This window comes from Petromyzon marinus, assembly GCF_048934315.1.
Source record: "Petromyzon marinus isolate PM22_M1 ecotype Great Lakes invasive population chromosome 83 unlocalized genomic scaffold, UKy_Petmar_22M1.pri1.0 chr83_unloc.4, whole genome shotgun sequence".
Lineage (NCBI taxonomy): Eukaryota > Metazoa > Chordata > Hyperoartia > Petromyzontiformes > Petromyzontidae > Petromyzon > Petromyzon marinus.
The window spans coordinates 174,041-197,120 of NW_027422637.1; the positions used below are offsets into that span (position 1 = coordinate 174,041).

The window sequence follows — 23,080 nt, forward strand, 5'->3', positions numbered from 1 at the left end:
CAGTGACACACACACACAGTGTCACACACACAGTGATACACAGTGACACACACACACAGTGTTACACACACAGTGATACACAGTGACACACACACACAGTGTCACACACACAGTGATACACAGTGACACACACACACAGTGTTACACACACAGTGATACACAGTGACACACACACAGTGTCACACACACAGTGATACACAGTGACACACACACACAGTGTTACACACACAGTGATACACAGTGACACACACACACAGTGTCACACACACAGTGATACACAGTGACACACACAGTGTTACACACACAGTGATACACAGTGACACACACACACAGTGTCACACACACAGTGATACACAGTGACACACACACACAGTGTCACACACACAGTGATACACAGTGACACACACACACAGTGTTACACACACAGTGATACACAGTGACACACAGTGTCACACACACACAGTGTCACACACAGTGATACACACAGATACACACAGTGTTACACACACACACACAGTGTCACACACACAGTGTTACACACACACAGTGTCACACACACAGTGTTACACACACAGTGATACACAGTGACACACACACACAGTGTCACACACAGTGTCACACACACACAGTGTCACACAGATACACACAGTGTTACACAGTGATACACACAGATACACACAGTGTCACACACACACAGTGTCACACAGATACACAGTGACACACAGTGATACACACAGATACACACAGTGTCACACACAGATACACACAGTGTCACACACAGTGTTACACACACAGTGTCACACACAGTGTTACACACACACACACAGTGTCACACACACACACAGTGTCACACACACACAGTGTCACACACACAGTGTTACACACACAGTGTACCACACACAGTGTACCACACACAGTGACACACACACACACAGTGACACACACACAGTGACACACACACACAGTGAGAGACACACACACAGTGTACACACACACACAGTGACCACACACACACAGTGACACACACACACACACAGTGTACACACACACACAGTGTACACACACACACACACAGTGTACACACACACAGTGTACACACACACACAGTGTACCACACACACAGTGACACACACACACACAGTAACACACAGTGTACACAGACACAGTAACACACACAGACACACAGTGTACACACTGTGACCCCGGTTACCCCGCGGTTACCATGGTTACCCAGTCACCATGGTTACCCAACAGTTACCCCGGTCACCATGGTTACCCCGGTCACCATGGTTACCCAGCAGTTACCCCGGTCACCATGGTTACTCCGCGGTTACCCCGGTCACCATGGTTACCCCCGGTCACCATGGTTACCCCAGTCACCATGGTTACTCCGCGGTTACCCCGGCCACCATGGTTACCCCGGTCACCATGGTTACCCCGGTCGCCATGGTTACCCCGGTCACCACGGTTATCCCGGTCACCATGGTTACCCCGGTGACCATGGTTACCCCGGTCACCATGGTTACTCCTCGGTTACCCCGGTGACCATGGTTACCCCGGTCACCATGGTTACTCCTCGGTTACCCCGGTCACCATGGTTACCCCGCGGTCACCATGGTTACCCCAACGGTCACCATGGTTACCTGGTCGGCCAGCATCAGCACGGTCTTCACGGTTACCCCAACGTTTACCCCGGTCACCATGGTTACCCCAACGGTCACCATGGTTACCCTGGTCACCATGGTGACCCTGGCCACCATGGTTACCCCGCGGTTACCACGGTCACCATGGTTACCCCAGCGGTCACCACGGTTACCTGGTCGGCCAGCATCAGCACGGTCTTCATGGTGACCCCGGTTACCCCGGTCACCATGGTTACCCCAACGGTCACCATGGTTACCCCGGTCACCATGGTTACCCCCCGGCTGCCATGGTTACCTGGTCGGCCAGCATCAGCACGGTCTTCATGGTTACCCCAACGGTCACCATGGTTACACCAACGTTTACCCCGGTCACCATGGTTACCCCAGCGGTCACCATGGTTACCCCGGTCACCATGGTTACCCCAACGTTTACCCCGGTTACCATGGTTACCTCCACGGTCACCACGGTTACCTGGTCGGCCAGCATCAGCACGGTCTTCATGGTTACCCCAACGGTCACCATGGTTACCCCGCGGTTACCCCGGTCACCATGGGTTCCCCAACGTTTACCCCGGTCACCATGGTTACCCCCCGGTCGCCATGGTTACCTGGTCGGCCAGCATCAGCACGGTCTTCACGGTGACCCCGGTCACCATGGTTACCCCGGTTACCATGGTTACCATGGTCACCATGGTTACCCCGGTCACCATAGTTACCCCAGTCACCATGGTTACCCCAACGGTCACCATGGTTACCCCAGCGGTCACCACGGTTACCCCAGCGGTCACCATGGTTACCCCGGTCACCATGGTTACCCCAACGGTCACCACGGTTACCCCAGCGGTCACCACGGTTACCTGGTCGGCCAGCATCAGCACGGTCTTCATGGTGACCCTGGTCACCATGGTTACTCCAACGCTTACCCCGGTCACCATGGTAACCCCGCGGTTACCACGGTCACCATGGTTACCCCAGCGGTCACCATGGTTACCCCGGTCACCATGGTTACCCCCCGGTTGCCATGGTTACCTGGTCGGCCAACATCAGCACGGTCTTCATGGTGAATCGCCGTGAGCAAAAGTTGAAGAGATCCTCCAGGCTGGGACCCAGAATGTCCATCACCAGCACGTTGTACTCACGCTCCTGTCCAAACCACCTGTAACATCATCATACACACAGTCATCATACACACAGTCACATCATCATCATACACACAGTCACACCATCACCAGCACGTTGTACTCACGCTCCTGTCCAAACCACCTGTAACATCATCATACCATCATCATACACACAGTCATCACACCATCACCAGCACCATCACCAGCACGTTGTACTCACGCTCCTGTCCAAACCACCTGTAACATCATCACACCATCATCATCATACACACAGTCACATCATCACCAGCACGTTGTACTCACGCTCCTGTCCAAACCACCTGTAACATCATCATACACACAGTCATCATACACACAGTCACATCATCATCATACACACAGTCACACCATCACCAGCACGTTGTACTCACGCTCCTGTCCAAACCACCTGCATCATCATACCATCATCATACCATCATCATCATACACAGTCACACACACAGTCACACACACACAGTCACACCATCATCACCATCACCAGCACGTTGTACTCACGCTCCTGTCCAAACCACCTGTAACATCACCGTCATACCATCATCATACACACAGTCACACCATCATCATCACCATCACCAGCATGTTGTACTCACGCTCCTGTCCAAACCACCTGTAACATCATACACACAGTCATCACACCATCATCATACACAGTCACACACAGTCACACCATCACCAGCACGTTGTACTCACGCTCCTGTCCAAACCACCTGCAACATCACACACAGTCACACACACAGTCACACACACACAGTCACATCATCATCATCATCACCAGCACGTTGTACTCACGCTCCTGTCCAAGCCACCTGCATCATCATCACACCATCATCATACACACAGTCACACACACAGTCACACACACAGTCACACACACACAGTCACACCATCATCATCATCACCAGCACGTTGTACTCACGCTCCTGTCCAAACCACCTGCATCATCATCACACCATCATCATACACACAGTCACACACACAGTCACACACACAGTCACACACACACAGTCACACCATCATCATCATACACACAGTCACACACACACAGTCACACCATCACCAGCACGTTGTACTCACGCTCCTGTCCAAACCACCTGCATCATCATCACCATCATCATACCATCATCATACACAGTCACACACAGTCACACCATCACCAGCACGTTGTACTCACGCTCCTGTCCAAACCACCTGCATCATCATCACACCATCATCATACCATCATCATCATCATACACACAGTCACACCATCATCATCATACACACAGTCACACACAGTCACACCATCATCATCATCATACACACAGTCACACACCATCACCATCACCAGCACGTTGTACTCATGCTCCTGTCCAAACCACCTGCATCATCATCATCATACCATCATCATACACACAGTCACACCATCATTATCATCATACACACAGTCACACCATCACCATCATACACAGTCACACCATCATCATCATACACACAGTCACACCATCATCATCACCATCACCAGCACGTTGTACTCACGCTCCTGTCCAAACCACCTGTAACATCATCATACCATCATCATACACACAGTCACATCATCACCATCACCAGCACGTTGTACTCACGCTCCTGTCCAAACCACCTGCAACATCATCATACCATCATCATACACACAGTCACACACACACAGTCACATCATCATACACACAGTCACACCATCATCATACACACAGTCACACACAGTCACACCATCACCAGCACGTTATACTCACGCTCCTGTCCAAACCACCTGCAACATCATCATACCATCAGCATACACACAGTCACACACACACAGTCACATCATCATACACACAGTCACACCATCATCATACACACAGTCACACACAGTCACACCATCACCAGCACGTTATACTCACGCTCCTGTCCAAACCACCTGCAACATCATCATACCATCAGCATACACACAGTCACACCATCATCATACACACAGTCACACACCATCATCATACACACAGTCACACACAGTCACATACACACAGTCACACACAGTCACACCATCACCAGCACGTTGTACTCACGCTCCTGTCCAAACCACCTGTAACATCACCGTCATACCATCATCATACACACAGTCACACCATCATCATCACCATCACCAGCACGTTGTACTCACGCTCCTGTCCAAACCACCTGTAACATCATACACACAGTCATCACACCATCATCATACACAGTCACACACAGTCACACCATCACCAGCACGTTGTACTCACGCTCCTGTCCAAACCACCTGCAACATCACACACAGTCACACACACAGTCACACACACACAGTCACATCATCATCATCATCACCAGCACGTTGTACTCACGCTCCTGTCCAAACCACCTGCATCATCATCACACCATCATCATACACACAGTCACACACACAGTCACACACACAGTCACACACACACAGTCACACCATCATCATCATCACCAGCACGTTGTACTCACGCTCCTGTCCAAACCACCTGCATCATCATCACACCATCATCATACACACAGTCACACACACAGTCACACACACAGTCACACACACAGTCACACACACACAGTCACACCATCATCATCATACACACAGTCACACACACACAGTCACACCATCACCAGCACGTTGTACTCACGCTCCTGTCCAAACCACCTGCATCATCATCACCATCATCATACCATCATCATACACAGTCACACACAGTCACACCATCACCAGCACGTTGTACTCACGCTCCTGTCCAAACCACCTGCATCATCATCACACCATCATCATACCATCATCATCATACACAGTCACACCATCATCATCATACACACAGTCACACACAGTCACACCATCATCATCATACACACAGTCACACACCATCACCATCACCAGCACGTTGTACTCACGCTCCTGTCCAAATCACCTGCATCATCATCACACCATCATCATACACACAGTCACACACACAGTCACACACACAGTCACACACACACAGTCACACCATCATCATCATCACCAGCACGTTGTACTCACGCTCCTGTCCAAACCACCTGCATCATCATCACACCATCATCATACACACAGTCACACACACAGTCACACACACACAGTCACACCATCATCATCATACACACAGTCACACACACACAGTCACACCATCACCAGCACATTGTACTCACGCTCCTGTCCAAACCACCTGCATCATCATCACCATCATCATACCATCATCACACACAGTCACACCATCACCAGCACGTTGTACTCACGCTCCTGTCCAAACCACCTGCATCATCATCACACCATCATCATACCATCATCATCATACACACAGTCACACCATCATCATCATACACACAGTCACACACCATCACCATCACCAGCACGTTGTACTCACGCTCCTGTCCAAACCACCTGTAACATCATCATACCATCATCATACACACAGTCACACCATCATCATCACCATCACCAGCACGTTGTACTCACGCTCCTGTCCAAACCACCTGCAACATCATCATACCATCATCATACACACAGTCACACACACAGTCACATCATCATACACACAGTCACACCATCATCATACACACAGTCACACACAGTCACACCATCACCAGCACGTTATACTCACGCTCCTGTCCAAACCACCTGCAACATCATCATACCATCAGCATACACACAGTCACACCATCATCATACACACAGTCACACACCATCATCATACACACAGTCACACACAGTCACATACACACAGTCACACACAGTCACACCATCACCAGCACATTGTACTCACGCTCCTGTCCAAACCACCTGCATCATCATACCATCATCATACCATCATACACACAGTCACACACAGTCATCATACCATCATCATACACACAGTCACACCATCATCATCACACACACAGTCACACACAGTCACACACCATCATCATCACACACACAGTCACACACACACAGTCACACACACACAGTCACACCATCACCATCACCAGCACCTTGTACTCACGCTCCTGTCCAAACCACCTGTAACATCATCTTCATACCATCATCATACACACCATCATACCATCATCATCATCATCATCATACACACAGTCACACCAACATCATCATACACACAGTCACACCATCATCATCATACACACAGTCACACACACACAGTCACACACACACAGTCACACCATCATCACCATCACGTTGTACTCACACTCCTGTCCAAACCACCTGTAACATCATCATACACACCATCATCATACCATCATCATACACAGTCACACACAGTCACATACACACAGTCACACCATCATCACCATCACCAGCACGTTGTACTCACGCTCCTGTCCAAACCACCTACACCATCACCATCACACAGTCACCATCATCATCACCATCATCATCACACACACAGTCACACCATCACCATCACCACCACCACCAGTTTCACCACCACCACCACCACCACTTTCACTATCACCACCACCACCACCACCACCTTCACCACCACCACTTTCACCACCACCACTTTCACCACCACCACCACCACTTTCACCACCACCACTTTCACCATCACCACTTTCATCACCACCACCACCACCACTTTCACCACCACCACCACTTTCACCACCACCACCACTTTCACCACCACTTTCACCACCACTTTCACCACCACCACTTTCACCATCACCACCACCACCACTTTCACCACCACATTTTAGTCTCTCTCCTGCCAACACAACCTACACCACAACTACCACAACCACCACCAAAATCACCACAACCACTACTACAATCACCACAACCACTACTACAATCACTACAATCACCACAACCACCACGACAATCACAACCACCACAATCACTACTACAATCACCACAATCACCACCACAATCACCACAACCACCACAACCACTACTACAATCACCACAACCACCACAACCACTACTACAATCACCACAACCACCACCACAACCACCACCACAATCACCACAACCACCACCACAACTACCACAACCGTCACCACCTTGCACCATATGGTGGTGTAGTTGTGTGGTAGTGCGGTGTGTCAGTCTGTGTGTGTGTGTGTGTGTCTGTGTGTGTGTCTCTGTGTGTCTGTGTGTGTGTCAGTCTGTGTGTGTGTGTCTCTGTGTGTGTGTCAGTGTGTGTGTCAGTGTGTGTGTCAGTGTGTGTGTGTGTGTCAGTGTGTGTCAGTGTGTGTGTGTCAGTGTGTGTGTGTGTCAGTGTGTGTGTCAGTGTGTGTGTGTCAGTGTGTGTCAGTGTGTGTGTGTCAGTGTGTGTCAGTGTGTGTGTGTCAGTGTGTGTGTATGTGTCAGTGTGTGTGTGTCAGTGTGTGTGTGTGTCAGTGTGTGTGTGTCAGTGTGTGTGTGTCTCTGTGTGTGTGTGTGTGTGTCTCTGTGTGTGTGTGTCTCTGTGTGTGTGTGTCTCTGTGTGTGTGTGTCAGTGTGTGTGTGTCAGTGTGTGTCTCTGTGTGTGTGTGTGTGTGTCTCAGTGTGTGTGTGTGTGTGTGTCAGTGTGTGTGTGTGTGTCTCTGTGTGTGTGTGTCAGTGTGTGTGTGTGTCTCTGTGTGTGTGTGTCTCTGTGTGTGTGTGTCAGTGTGTGTGTGTGTCTCTGTGTGTGTGTGTCTCTGTGTGTGTGTGTCTCTGTGTGTGTGTGTCAGTGTGTGTGTGTGTGTCTGTGTGTGTGTGTCTCTGTGTGTGTGTGTCTCTGTGTGTGTGTGTGTCTCTGTGTGTGTGTGTGTGTCTCTGTGTGTGTGTGTCAGTGTGTGTGTGTGTCTCTGTGTGTGTGTCTCTGTGTGTGTGTGTCTCTGTGTGTGTGTGTCTCTGTGTGTGTGTGTCAGTGTGTGTGTGTCAGTGTGTGTCTGTATGTGTGTGTCTGTATGTGTCTGTATGTGTGTGTCTGTATGTGTGTGTGTCAGTGTGTGTCAGTGTGTGTGTGTCAGTGTGTGTCTGTATGAAGTGTGTCTGTATGTGTCTGTATGTGTGTGTCTGTATGTGTGTGTGTCAGTGTGTGTGTGTCAGTGTGTGTCTGTATGTGTGTGTCTGTATGTGTCAGTGTGTGTGTGTCAGTGTGTGTGTGTCAGTGTGTATGTGTGTCAGTGTGTGTGTGTGTCAGTGTGTGTCAGTGTGTGTCAGTGTGTGTGTGTCAGTGTGTATGTGTGTCAGTGTGTGTGTGTGTGTCAGTGTGTGTGTGTGTGTCAGTGTGTGTGTGTCAGTGTGTGTGTCAGTGTGTGTGTGTCAGTGTGTATGTGTGTGTGTGTGTCAGTGTGTGTGTGTCAGTGTGTGTCAGTGTGTGTCAGTGTGTGTGTGTCAGTGTGTATGTGTGTCAGTGTGTGTGTGTGTCAGTGTGTGTGTGTCAGTGTGTATGTGTGTGTGTGTGTGTCAGTGTGTGTGTGTCAGTGTGTGTCAGTGTGTGTGTGTCAGTGTGTATGTGTGTCAGTGTGTGTGTGTGTCAGTGTGTGTGTCAGTCTGTGTGTATGTGTGTATGTGTCAGTGTGTGTGTGTCAGTGTGTGTCAGTGTGTGTCAGTGTGTGTGTGTCAGTGTATGTGTGTCAGTGTGTGTGTGTCAGTGTGTGTGTGTGTGTGTCAGTGTGTGTGTGTCAGTGTGTCAGTGTGTGTCAGTGTGTGTGTCAATGTGTGTGTGTGTGTCTGTGTGTGTGTCAGTGTGTGTGTGTCTGTGTGTGTGTGTGTCAGTGTGTGTGTGTCAGTGTGTGTGTGTGTCAGTGTGTGTGTCAGTCTGTGTGTGTGTCAGTGTGTGTGTCAGTGTGTGTGTGTGCGTGTCAGTGTGTGTGTATGTGTCAGTGTGTGTGTGTCAGTGTGTGTGTATCAGTGTGTCTCTGTGTGTGTGTGTGTCAGTGTGTGTGTGTGTGTGTCAGTGTGTATGTGTGTGTCAGTGTGTGTGTCAGTGTGTGTGTGTGTCTGTATGTGTCAGTGTGTGTGTGTGTGTCTGTATGTCAGTGTGTGTGTGTCAGTGTGTGTGTCAGTCTGTGTGTATGTGTCAGTGTGTGTGTGTCTGTATGTGTCAGTGTCTGTGTGTCTGTATGTGTCAGTGTGTGTGTGTCAGTGTGTGTGTGTGTCAGTGTGTGTGTGTCAGTGTGTGTGTGTGTCTGTGTGTGTGTGTGTCTGTGTGTGTGTCAGTGTGTGTGTGTGTCAGTGTGTGTGTGTCAGTGTGTGTGTGTCAGTGTGTGTGTGTCAGTGTGTGTGTGTCAGTGTGTGTCAGTGTGTGTGTGTCAGTGTGTGTGTCAGTGTGTGTGTGTGTCAGTGTGTGTGTGTCAGTGTGTGTGTGTCAGTGTGTGTGTGTGTCAGTGTGTGTGTGTCTGTGTGTGTGTGTCAGTGTGTGTCAGTGTGTGTGTATGTGTCAGTGTGTGTGTGTCAGTGTGTGTGTGTCAGTGTGTGTGTGTGTCAGTGTGTATGTGTGTGTCAGTGTGTGTGTGTCTGTATGTGTCAGTGTGTGTGTGTGTCAGTGTGTGTGTGTGTCTGTATGTGTCAGTGTGTGTGTGTGTGTCTGTATGTCAGTGTGTGTGTGTCAGTGTGTGTGTCAGTCTGTGTGTATGTGTCAGTGTGTGTGTGTCTGTATGTGTCAGTGTCTGTGTGTCTGTATGTGTCAGTGTGTGTGTCAGTGTGTGTGTGTGTGTCAGTGTGTGTGTGTCAGTGTGTGTGTGTGTCTGTGTGTGTGTCAGTGTGTGTGTGTGTCAGTGTGTGTGTGTCAGTGTGTGTGTGTCAGTGTGTGTGTGTGTCAGTGTGTGTCAGTGTGTGTGTGTCTGTGTGTGTGTCAGTGTGTGTCAGTGTGTGTATGTGTCAGTGTGTGTGTGGCCGTGTTGTGTGTGTCAGTGTGTGTGTGTCAATGTGTGTGTGTGTGTGTCAGTGTATGTGTCAGTGTGTGTGTCAGTGTGTGTCTGTATGTGTGTGTCAGTGTGTGTCAATGTGTGTGTGTGTCTGTATGTGTCAGTGTGTGTGTGTGTCAGTGTGTGTGTGTGTCAGTGTGTGTGTGTCAGTGTGTCTGTATGTGTGTGTCTGTATGTGTCAGTGTGTGTGTCTGTATGTGTCAGTGTGTGTGTGTCAGTGTGTGTGTGTCTGTGTGTGTGTCAGTGTGTGTGTGTGTCTGTATGTGTGTGTCTGTATGTGTCAGTGTGTGTGTGTCTGTATGTGTGTGTCTGTATGTGTCAGTGTGTGTGTGTGTCTGTATGTGTCAGTGTGTGTGTGTCAGTGTGTGTGTGTCTGTATGTGTCAGTATGTGTGTGTGTCTGTATGTGTCAGTGTGTGTGTGTCAGTGTGTGTCTGTATGTGTCAGTGTGTGTGTGTCAGTGTGTGTGTGTCAGTGTGTGTCTGTATGTGTGTCTGTCTCTGTGTGTGTGTCTCTGTATGTGTGTGTGTGTGTCAGTGTGTGTGTGTCAGTGTGTGTCTGTATGTGTGTGTGTCTGTATGTGTGTGTGTCTCTGTGTGTGTGTCTCTGTATGTGTGTGTCTGTGTGTGTGTCTGTGTGTGTGTCTCTGTGTGTGTGTCTCTGTGTGTGTGTCTCTGTCTGTGTGTGTGTGTCAGTGTGTGTCTGAGTCAGTCGACCCGTGGCACCTGGGTCTGCCCCGTGACCTCCTGCCAGCGGGCGTTCAACACTCCACGTGGCCTCAAGGTGCACATAGCCTGGCACAAGCGTCGTGGTGACGTCACCGCCACTTAGTGGCGAATGGCGGTTGTTGTGTGACTGTCTGTGTGTGTCTGTGTGTCTCTGTGTGTGTCTCAGTGTGTGTCTTTGTGTATGTATGTGTCTGTGTATTATGTGTCCTTGTGTATGTATGTCTGTGTGTATCTGTGTGTGTGTGTCAGTGTGTGTGTGTGTCTCTGTGTGTGTGTCTGTGTCTGTGTGTGTCTGTGTGTGTCTCTCTCTGTCTGTTTTTCCGTGTATGTCTCCGTGTGTGTGTGTATCTGTGTGTGTGTGTGCCTGTGTGTGTGTCTGTGTGTGTATGTCTCTGTGTGTGACTGTGGGCGTGCCTGTGGGTGTGTCTGTCCATGTGTTTGTGTGTGTCAGTGTGTGTCCGTGTGTATGTATGTCTGTGTGTGAGTGTGTCAGTGTGTGTCTGTGTGTGTGTGTGTAGCGGTAGTGTAGTAGTGGTTAGCGCTACGCTGCGCTATGAACCTGGCGACCCGGGTTCGATTCCCGCTCACGGCCAACACCAGTGACGATTATCTGAACCGGTCCCGGGCCTCCCCTAGGTCGACTCAGCCTCAAATGAGTACCTGGTGCGGTGTGTAAACATCGCCACTGGGGAGACAAAGGCGGTCGGGCGTGGTGCTGGCCACCCACCCCCTCGTGTACCGTTCCGGCCTTCATAGGTGCTCGCTAACAGCACTTGCCTCTACAGTACATCAAGGCTATACGGGGGATCTTTGTCTGTGTAGGTAGCTACTCGCTAACAGCACTTGCCCCTACAGCCTGCTAGAGGCTACACGGGGGAGCTTTGTCTCTGTTGGTCAGAGTGGGTGGGTGTGTGGGTGGGTGAGTGGGTGGGTGAGTTGGTGGGTGAGTGAGTGGGTGAGTGGGTGAGTGAGTTGGTTGGTGAATGAGTGGGTGAGTGAGTGAGTTGGTGGGTGAGTGAGTGGGTGAGTGGGTGAGTGAGTGGGTGAGTGAGTGAGTGGGTGGGTGAGTGGGTGAGTGGGTGGGTGGGTGAGTGGGTGAGTGGGTGAGTGGGTAAGTGGGTGGGTGAGTGGGCGGGTGAGTTGGTGGGTGAGTTGGTGGGTGAGTGGGTGAGTGAGTTGGTTGGTGAATGAGTGGGTGAGTGAGTTGGTGGGTGAGTGGGTGAGTGGGTGGGTGAGTTGGTGGGTGAGTTGGTGGGTGAGTGGGTGAGTGAGTTGGTTGGTGAATGAGTGGGTGAGTGAGTTGGTGGGTGAGTGGGTGAGTGGGTGGGTGAGTTGGTGGGTGAGTTGGTGGGTGAGTGGGTGAGTGAGTTGGTTGGTGAATGAGTGGGTGAGTGAGTGAGTTGGTGGGTGAGTGGGTGAGTGGGTGGGTGAGTGGGTGAGTTGGTGGGTGAATGAGTGAGTTGGTGGGTGAGTGAGTGAGTTGGTGGGTGAGTGAGTGAGTTGGTGGGTGAGTGGGTGAGTGGGTGGGTGAGTGTGTGAGTGGGTGGGTGAGTGGGTGGGTGAGTGAGTGGGTGGGTGAGTGGGTGGGTGAGTGGGTGAGTGAGTGGGTGGGTGAGTGAGTGGGTGGGTGAGCGTGTGGCTGGAAGGGTGAGTGAGTGGGTGAGTGGGTGGGTGAGCGTGTGGGTGGAAGGGTGAGTGTGTGAGTGGGTGTGTGGGTGAGTTGGTGGGTGATTGAGTGAGTTGGTGAGTGAGTGGGTGAGTGGGTGGGTAGGTGAGTGGGTGGAAGGGTGAGTGAGTGAAGTGAGCGAACGGCTGAATTAATGAACGAGCTACACTTGCCCCAGCAGCCCGTAGCAGGCTACCTGGGGGCACTTTGTCTGTGTGTGGCTATGACGACCCAGGACAGCGATGTTGGTGGTGACGGTGCTTACAGGTTCACACACGCCCTGTACGACAGACTCCTCTAGCTTAGAGTGACTCTCAATCACTCTCACACACTCACTAACACACACTCACTGTTACACTCACTCATACACTCACTCACTCACACACTCACTCATACACTCACTCACTCACACACTCATTCATACACTCACTCATACACTCACTCATACACTCACTCACTCATTCATACACTCACTCATACACTCACTCATACACTCACTCACTCATACACTAACACTCACTCATACACTCACTCATACACTCACTCACTCATACACTCACTCATACACTCACTCATACACTCACTCATACATACACTCACACTAACACTCACTCACTCACACACGCCCTGTACGACAGACTCCTCTAGCGTACGGTGAATCACTAACACACACTCACTAACACACACTCACTCATACACTCAATCATACACACTCACTCACTCACTAACACACACTCACTCATACACTCACTCACTAACACACACTCACTCATACACTCACTCACTCACCTACTCATACATTCACTCACTCATACACTCACTCATACACTCACTCACTCACACACGCCCTGTACGACAGACTCCTCTAGCGTACGGTGAATCACTAACACACACTAACACTAACACACTCATACACACACTCATACTCACACACTCATTCACTCACTAACACTCACTCACCTACTCATACACTCACTCATACACTCACTCACTCACACATACACTCACTCACTCATACACTCACTCACTCATACACTCACTCACTCATACACTCACTCACTCATACACTAACACTCACTCATACACTCACTCATACACTCACTCACTCATACACTCACTCACTCATACACTAACACTCACTCATACACTCACACACGCCCTGTACGACAGACTCCTCTAGCGTAGGGTGAATCACTAACACACTAACACTCACTCATACACTCACTAACATACACTCACTCACACTCACTCACTCACACACTCACTCACACACGCCCTGTACGACAGACTCCTCTAGCGTAGGGTGAATCACACTCACACTAACACTCACTAACACTCACGCATACTCACTAACACTCACTCACTCACCTACTCATACACTCACTCACACTCATACACTCACTCACACACTCACTAACACTAACACTCACTCATACACTCACTAACACTCACTCAAACACTCACTCAAACTCACACTCACTCACTCATACACACACTCACTCATAAACACTCACTCACTAACACTCACTCAAACTCACACTCACTCACTCATACACACACTCACTCATACACTCACTCACTAACACTCACACTCACTCATACACTCACTCACACTCACACACTCACTAACACTCACTCATACACTCACTCACTAACACTCACTCAAACTCACACACTCACTCACTCATTCACACACTCACTCACTCATTCACACACTCACTCACTCATACACTCACACACGCCCTGTACGACAGACTCCTCTAGCGTAGAGTGAATCACACTCACACCAACACTCACTAACACTCACTCACTCACTAACACTCACACTCACTCACCTACTCATACACTCACTCACTCATACACTCACTCATACACTCACTCACTCATACACTCACTCATACACTCACTCACTCATACACTCACTCACTCATACACTAACACTCACTCATACACTCACACACGCCCTGTACGACAGACTCCTCTAGCGTAGGGTGAATCACTAACACACTAACACTCACTCATACACTCACTAACATACACTCACTCACACTCACTCACTCACACACTCACTCACACACGCCCTGTACGACAGACTCCTCTAGCGTAGGGTGAATCACACTCACACTAACACTCACTAACACTCACGCATACTCACTAACACTCACTCACTCACCTACTCATACACTCACTCACACTCATACACTCACTCACACACTCACTAACACTAACACTCACTCATACACTCACTAACACTCACTCAAACACTCACTCAAACTCACACTCACTCACTCATACACACACTCACTCATAAACACTCACTCACTAACACTCACTCAAACTCACACTCACTCACTCATACACACACTCACTCATACACTCACTCACTAACACTCACACTCACTCATACACTCACTCACACTCACACACTCACTAACACTCACTCATACACTCACTCACTAACACTCACTCAAACTCACACACTCACTCACTCATTCACACACTCACTCACTCATTCACACACTCACTCACTCATACACTCACACACGCCCTGTACGACAGACTCCTCTAGCGTAGAGTGAATCACACTCACACCAACACTCACTAACACTCACTCACTCACTAACACTCACACTCACTCACCTACTCATACACTCACTCACTCATACACTCACTCATACACTCACTCACTCATACACTCACTCACTCATACACTCACTCATACACTCACTCACTCATACACTCACTCATACACTCACTAACACTAACACTCACTCAAACACTCACTCACTCACTAACACTCACTCAAACACTCACTCAAACTCACACTCACTCACTCACACACTCACTCACCTACTCACACACACACGCCCTGTACGACAGACTCCTCTAGCGTAGAGTGAATCACACTCACACTCACTCACTCACTAACACTCACACTCACTCACCTACTCATACACTCCCTCACTCATACACTCACTAATACTTACTCATACACTTACTCACTAACACTCATTCACACTAACACTCACTCACTCATACACTCACTCACTCACACACTCACTCATACACTCACTCACTCACACACTCATTCATACACTCACTCATACACTCACTCATACACTCACTCACTCATACACTAACACTCACTCATACACTCACTCATACACTCACTCACTCATACACTCACTCATACACTCACTCATACACTCACTCATACATACACTCACACTAACACTCACTCACTCACACACGCCCTGTACGACAGACTCCTCTAGCGTACGGTGAATCACTAACACACACTCACTAACACACACTCACTCATACACTCAATCATACACACTCACTCACTCACTAACACACACTCACTCATACACTCACTCACTAACACACACTCACTCATACACTCACTCACTCATACACTCACTCATACACTCACTCACTCATACACTCACTCACTCATACACTAACACTCACTCATACACTCACACACGCCCTGTACGACAGACTCCTCTAGCGTAGGGTGAATCACTAACACACTAACACTCACTCATACACTCACTAACATACACTCACTCACACTCACTCACTCACACACTCACTCACACACGCCCTGTACGACAGACTCCTCTAGCGTAGGGTGAATCACACTCACACTAACACTCACTAACACTCACGCATACTCACTAACACTCACTCACTCACCTACTCATACACTCACTCACACTCATACACTCACTCACACACTCACTAACACTAACACTCACTCATACACTCACTAACACTCACTCAAACACTCACTCAAACTCACACTCACTCACTCATACACACACTCACTCATAAACACTCACTCACTAACACTCACTCAAACTCACACTCACTCACTCATACACACACTCACTCATACACTCACTCACACTCACACACTCACTAACACTCACTCATACACTCACTCACTAACACTCACTCAAACTCACACACTCACTCACTCATTCACACACTCACTCACTCATACACTCACACACGCCCTGTACGACAGACTCCTCTAGCGTAGAGTGAATCACACTCACACTAACACTCACTAACACTCACTCACTCACTAACACTCACACTCAACTCACCTACTCATACACTCACTCACTCATACACTCACTCATACACTCACTCATACACTCACTCACTCATACACTCACTCATACACTCACTCACTCATACACTCACTCATACACTCACTCACTCATACACTCACTCATACACTCACTAACACTAACACTCACTCAAACACTCACTCACTCACTAACACTCACTCAAACACTCACTCAAACTCACACTCACTCACTCACTCACACACTCACTCACCTACTCACACACACACGCCCTGTACGACAGACTCCTCTAGCGTAGAGTGAATCACACTCACACTCACTCACTCACTAACACTCACACTCACTCACCTACTCATACACTCCCTCACTCATACACTCACTAATACTTACTCATACACTTACTCACTAACACTCATTCACACTAACACTCACTCACTCACACTCACTCATTCACACACGCCCTGTACGACAGACTCCTCTAGCGTAGAGTGAATCACACTCACACTCACTCACTCACTAACACTCACACTCACTTACTCACCTACTCATACACTCCCTCACTCATACACTCACTAATACTTACTCATACACTTACTCACTAACACTCATTCACACTAACACTCACTCACTCACACTCACTCATTCACACACGCCCTGTACGACAGACTCCTCTAGCGTAGAGTGAATCACACTCACACTCACTCACTCACTAACACTCACACTCACTCACCTACTCATACACTCCCTCACTCATACACTCACTAATACTTACTCATACACTTACTCACTAACACTCATTCACACTAACACTCACTCACTCACACTCACTCATTCACACACGCCCTGTACGACAGACTCCTCTAGCTTAGAGTGACTCTCACTCACACTAACACTCATTCACTAACACACACTCACACTCTCTCACTCAGACACTCACTCATACACTCACTCACACTCACTCACCTACTCATACACTCACTCATACACTCATTCACTAACACTCACTAACACTCACTCACCTACTCATACACTCACTCATTCACACACTCACCTACTCATACACTCACTAACACTCACTCACTCACACTCACTCATACTCACTCACACACACTAACTCACTCACCTACTCACTAACACTCACTCACCTACTCATACACTCACTAACACTCACTCACTCATACACTCACTAACACTCACTCACCTACTCATACACTCACTCATTCACACACTCACTCACCCACTCACACACTCACTCACTCACCCACACACTCACTCACCCACACACTAACCCACCCACTCACTCACTGACCGACCCAAAACTTACACAGTGGCTAGGAAATGTCAACTACCTCGCCTGGTATACAGGAGGTCGTGGACCCTGACAATGGGGAGATGTTGACTACCTCGCCTGGTCTACAGGAGGTCATGGGTTCCATCCTGACAATGTGGAGATGTTGACTACCTCGCCTGGTATACAGGAGGTCGTGGGTTCCATCCTGACAATGGGGAGATGTTGACTACCTCGCCTGGTATACAGGAGGTCGTGGGTTCCATCCTGACAATGTGGAGATGTTGACTACCTCGCCTGGTATACAGGAGGTCGTGGGTTCCATCCTGACAATGGGGAGATGTTGACTACCTCGCCTGGTCTACAGGAGGTCGTGGGTTCCATCCTGACAATGGGGAGATGTTGACTACCTCGCCTGGTCTACAGGAGGTCGTGGGTTCCATCCTGACAATGTGGAGATGTTGACTACCTCGCCTGGTATACAGGAGGTCGTGGGTTCCATCCTGACAATGGGGAGATGTTGACTACCTCGCCTGGTCTACAGGAGGTCGTGGGTTCCATCCTGACAATGGAGAGATGTTGACTACCTCGCCAGGTATACAGGAGGTCGTGGGTTGGACCCTGACAATGGGGAGATGTTGACTACCTCGCCTGGTCTACAGGAGGTCGTGGACCCTGACAATGGGGAGATGTTGACTACCTCGCCAGGTATACAGGAGGTCGTGGGTTGGACCCTGACAATGGAGAGATGTTGACTACCTCGCCTGGTATACAGGAGGTCGTGGGTTCCATCCTGACAATGTGGAGATTTTGACTACCTCGCCTGCTCTACAGGAGGTCGTGGGTTCCATCCTGACAATGGGGAGATGTTGACTACCTCGCCTGGTCTACAGGAGGTCGTGGGTTCCATCCTGACAATGTGGAGATGTTGACTACCTCGCCTGGTATACAGGAGGTCGTGGGTTCGATCCTGACAATGGAGAGATGTTGACTACCTCGCCTGGTCTACAGGAGGTCGTGGGTTGGACCCTGACAATGGGGAGATTTTGACTACCTCGCCTGGTATACAGGAGGTCGTGGGTTCGATCCTGACAATGGGGAGATGTTGACTACCTCGCCTGGTCTACAGGAGGTCGTGGGTTGGACCCTGACAATGGGGAGATGTTGACTACCTCGCCCGGTCTACAGGAGGTCGTGGGTTGGACCCTGACAATGGGGAGATGTTGACTACCTCGCCTGGTATACAGGAGGTCGTGGGTTCCATCCTGACAATGGAGAGATGTTGACTACCTCGCCTGGTCTACAGGAGGTCGTGGGTTCCATCTTGACAATGGAGAGATGTTGACTACCTCGCCCGGCCTCCAGGAGGTCGTGGGTTCCATCCTGACAATGGGGAGATGTTGACTACCTCGCCTGGTCTACAGGAGGTCGTGGGTTGGACCCTGACAATGGGGAGATGTTGACTACCTCGCCTGGTCTACAGGAGGTCGTGGGTTCCATCCTGACAATGGGGAGATGTTGACTACCTCGCCTGGTATACAGGAGGTCGTGGGTTGGACCCTGACAATGTGGAGATGTTGACTACCTCGCCTGGTCTACAGGAGGTCGTGGGTTCCATCTTGACAATGGAGAGATGTTGACTACCTCGCCTGGTCTACAGGAGGTCGTGGGTTCCATCCTGACAATGGGGAGATGTTGACTACCTCGCCTGGTCTACAGGAGGTCGTGGGTTGGACCCTGACAATGCGGAGATGTTGACTACCTCGCCTGGTCTACAGGAGGTCGTGGGTTCCATCCTGACAATGGAGAGATGTTGACTACCTCGCCTGGTCTACAGGAGGTCGTGGGTTGGACCCTGACAATGCGGAGATGTTGACTACCTCGCCTGGTCTACAGGAGGTCGTGGGTTCGATCACCGACCCTGACGGTGCCTCCGTGACTGAAGCCGCCGTGAGGCTGAGCTGATGGCACAATGCACTGGACAGCTGTTTGGACGACACACTCGCCTACTCGCTCGCTCGCCCGCTCACCCGTCCGCTCACCCGCCTACTCGCTCGCTCACCCGCTCACCCACCCACACACTCGCCTACTCGCTCGCTCACCCGCTCACTCGCCCACTCACCCACTCACCCACCCACTCACCCATTCACCCACTCACCCATTCGCCCATTCACCCACCCACACACTCGCCTACTCGCTCGCTCACCCGCTCACCCACCCACACACTCGCCTACTCGCTCGCTCGCCCACACACTCGCCCATTCACCCACCCACACTCGCCTACTCGCTCACTCACCCACTCACCCACCCACCCACACACTCGCCCATTCACCCACCCACACTCGCCTACTCGCTCGCTCACCCGCTCACCCGTCCGCTCACCCGCCTACTCGCTCGCTCACCCGCTCACCCACCCACACACTCGCCTACTCGCTCGCTCGCCCGCTCACCCGTCCGCTCACCCGCCTACTCGCTCGCTCACCCGCTCACTCGCCCGCTCACCCGCCCGCTCACCCGCTCAACTACGCACTCACCCACTCACTGACCCACTCACCCACTCATCCACCCACTCACTTACCAAATCACCTACGCACTCACTCACCCACCCACCCACTCACCCACCCACCCACCCACTCACCCACCCACCCACTTACCAAATCACCTACGCACTCACCCACCCACTCACCTACTCACCCACCCACCCACTCACCCACCCACCCACTCACCCACCCACTCACCCACCCACCCACCCACTCACCCACCCACTCACCCACTCACCCACCCACCCACCCACTCACCCACCCACCCACCCACTCACCCACCCACCCACTCACTCACCCACCCACTCACCCACCCACTCACCCACTCACCCACCCACTCACCCTCTCACCCACCCACCCACCCACTCACCCACCCACCCACTCACCCACCCACCCACCTACTCACCGTATATTTGGAATGCCCACTCCTCCTTGCAGGATCTTGTACAACTTACTCTCGTACAGCAGCTGAGGATGTCGAGCCTTCTGGGATTCCAGCTTCACAGCCACTTCCTACATCACGCAACAAAGACAAAGATCCCCCAGGTAGCCTCTAGCAGCGCTGTAGGGCCAAGTGCTGAGACACAGACAAAGCTCCCCCAGGTAGCCTCTAGCAGGGCTGTAGGGGCAAGTGCGGAGACACAGACAAAGATCCCCCAGGTAGCCTCTAGCAGCGCTGTAGGGGCAAGTGCTGGGACACAGACAAAGATCCCCCAGGTAGCCTCTAGCAGCGCTGTAGGGGCAAGTGCTGTTACACACACAGACAAAGATCCCCCAGGTAGCCTCTAGCAGCGCTGTAGGGGCAAGTGCTGAGACACACACAGACAAAGCTCCCCCAGGTAGCCTCTAGCAGCGCTGAAGGGGCAAGTGCTGAGACACAGACAAAGCTCCCCCAGGTAGCCTCTAGCAGGGCTGTAGGGGCAAGTGCTGAGACACAGACAGACAAAGCTCCCCCAGGTAGCCTCTAGCAGGGCTGTAGGGGCAAGTGCTGTTACACACACAGACAAAGCTCCTCCAGGTAGCCTCTAGCAGGGCAGTAGGGGCAAGTGCTGAGACACAGACAGACAAAGATCCCCCAGGTAGCCTCTAGCAGCGCTGTAGGGGCACGTGCTGTTACACAGACAAAGATCCCCCAGGTAGCCTCTAGCAGGGCTGTAGGGGCAAGTGCTGAGACACAAAGATCCCCCAGGTAGCCTCTAGCAGGGCTGTAGGGGCAAGTGCGGAGACACAGACAAAGATCCCCCAGGTAGCCTCTAGCAGCGCTGTAGGGGGCAAGTGCTGAGACACAGACAAAGCTCCCCCAGGTAGCCTCTAGCAGCGCTGTAGGGGCAAGTGCTGAGACACAGACAAAGATCCCCCAGGTAGCCTCTAGCAGCGCTGTAGGGGCAAGTGCTGAGACACAGACAAAGATCCCCCAGGTAGCCTCTAGCAGGGCTGTAGGGGCAAGTGCTGTTACACACACAGACAAAGCTCCCCCAGGTAGCCTCTAGCAGGGCTGTAGGGCCAAGTGCTGAGACACACACAGACAAAGCTCCCCCAGGTAGCCTCTAGCAGGGCTGTAGGGGCAAGTGCGGAGACACAGACAAAGATCCCCCAGGTAGCCTCTAGCAGGGCTGTAGGGCCAAGTGCTGGGACACAGACAAAGATCCCCCAGGTAGCCTCTAGCAGCGCTGTAGGGCCAAGTGCTGAGACACAGACAAAGCTCCCCTAGGTAGCCTCTAGCAGCGCTGTAGGGGGCAAGTGCTGAGACACAGACAAAGCTCCCCCAGGTAGCCTCTAGCAGCGCTGTAGGGGCAAGTGCTGAGACACAGACAAAGATCCCCCAGGTAGCCTCTAGCAGCGCTGTAGGGGCAAGTGCGGAGACACAGACAAAGATCCCCCAGGTAGCCTCTAGCAGGGCTGTAGGGGCAAGTGCTGTTACACACACAGACAAAGCTCCCCCAGGTAGCCTCTAGCAGGGCTGTAGGGCCAAGTGCTGAGACACACACAGACAAAGCTCCCCCAGGTAGCCTCTAGCAGGGCTGTAGGGGCAAGTGCGGAGACACAGACAAAGATCCCCCAGGTAGCCTCGCGCAGGGCTGTAGGGC

The 23,080-nt window shown here is 50.9% G+C and overlaps 1 protein-coding gene across 4 annotated transcripts in view; it reads right to left on the bottom strand.

Annotated features, from left to right (window-relative positions):
• LOC142905332 (casein kinase I-like) overlaps positions 1-23,080 on the bottom strand; it is an 83,388-nt gene that overhangs the window by 53,752 nt on the left and 6,556 nt on the right. For all 4 annotated transcript variants that reach the window (XM_076059010.1, XM_076059009.1, XM_076059008.1 and 1 more), the window contains exons 2-3: positions 21,400-21,506; positions 2,673-2,799 (exon numbers count right to left, since the gene is read on the bottom strand). In XM_076059010.1, coding sequence (XP_075915125.1) covers positions 2,673-2,799; positions 21,400-21,506 — 234 coding nt within the window. The remainder of the gene's footprint in view (positions 1-2,672; positions 2,800-21,399; positions 21,507-23,080) is intronic.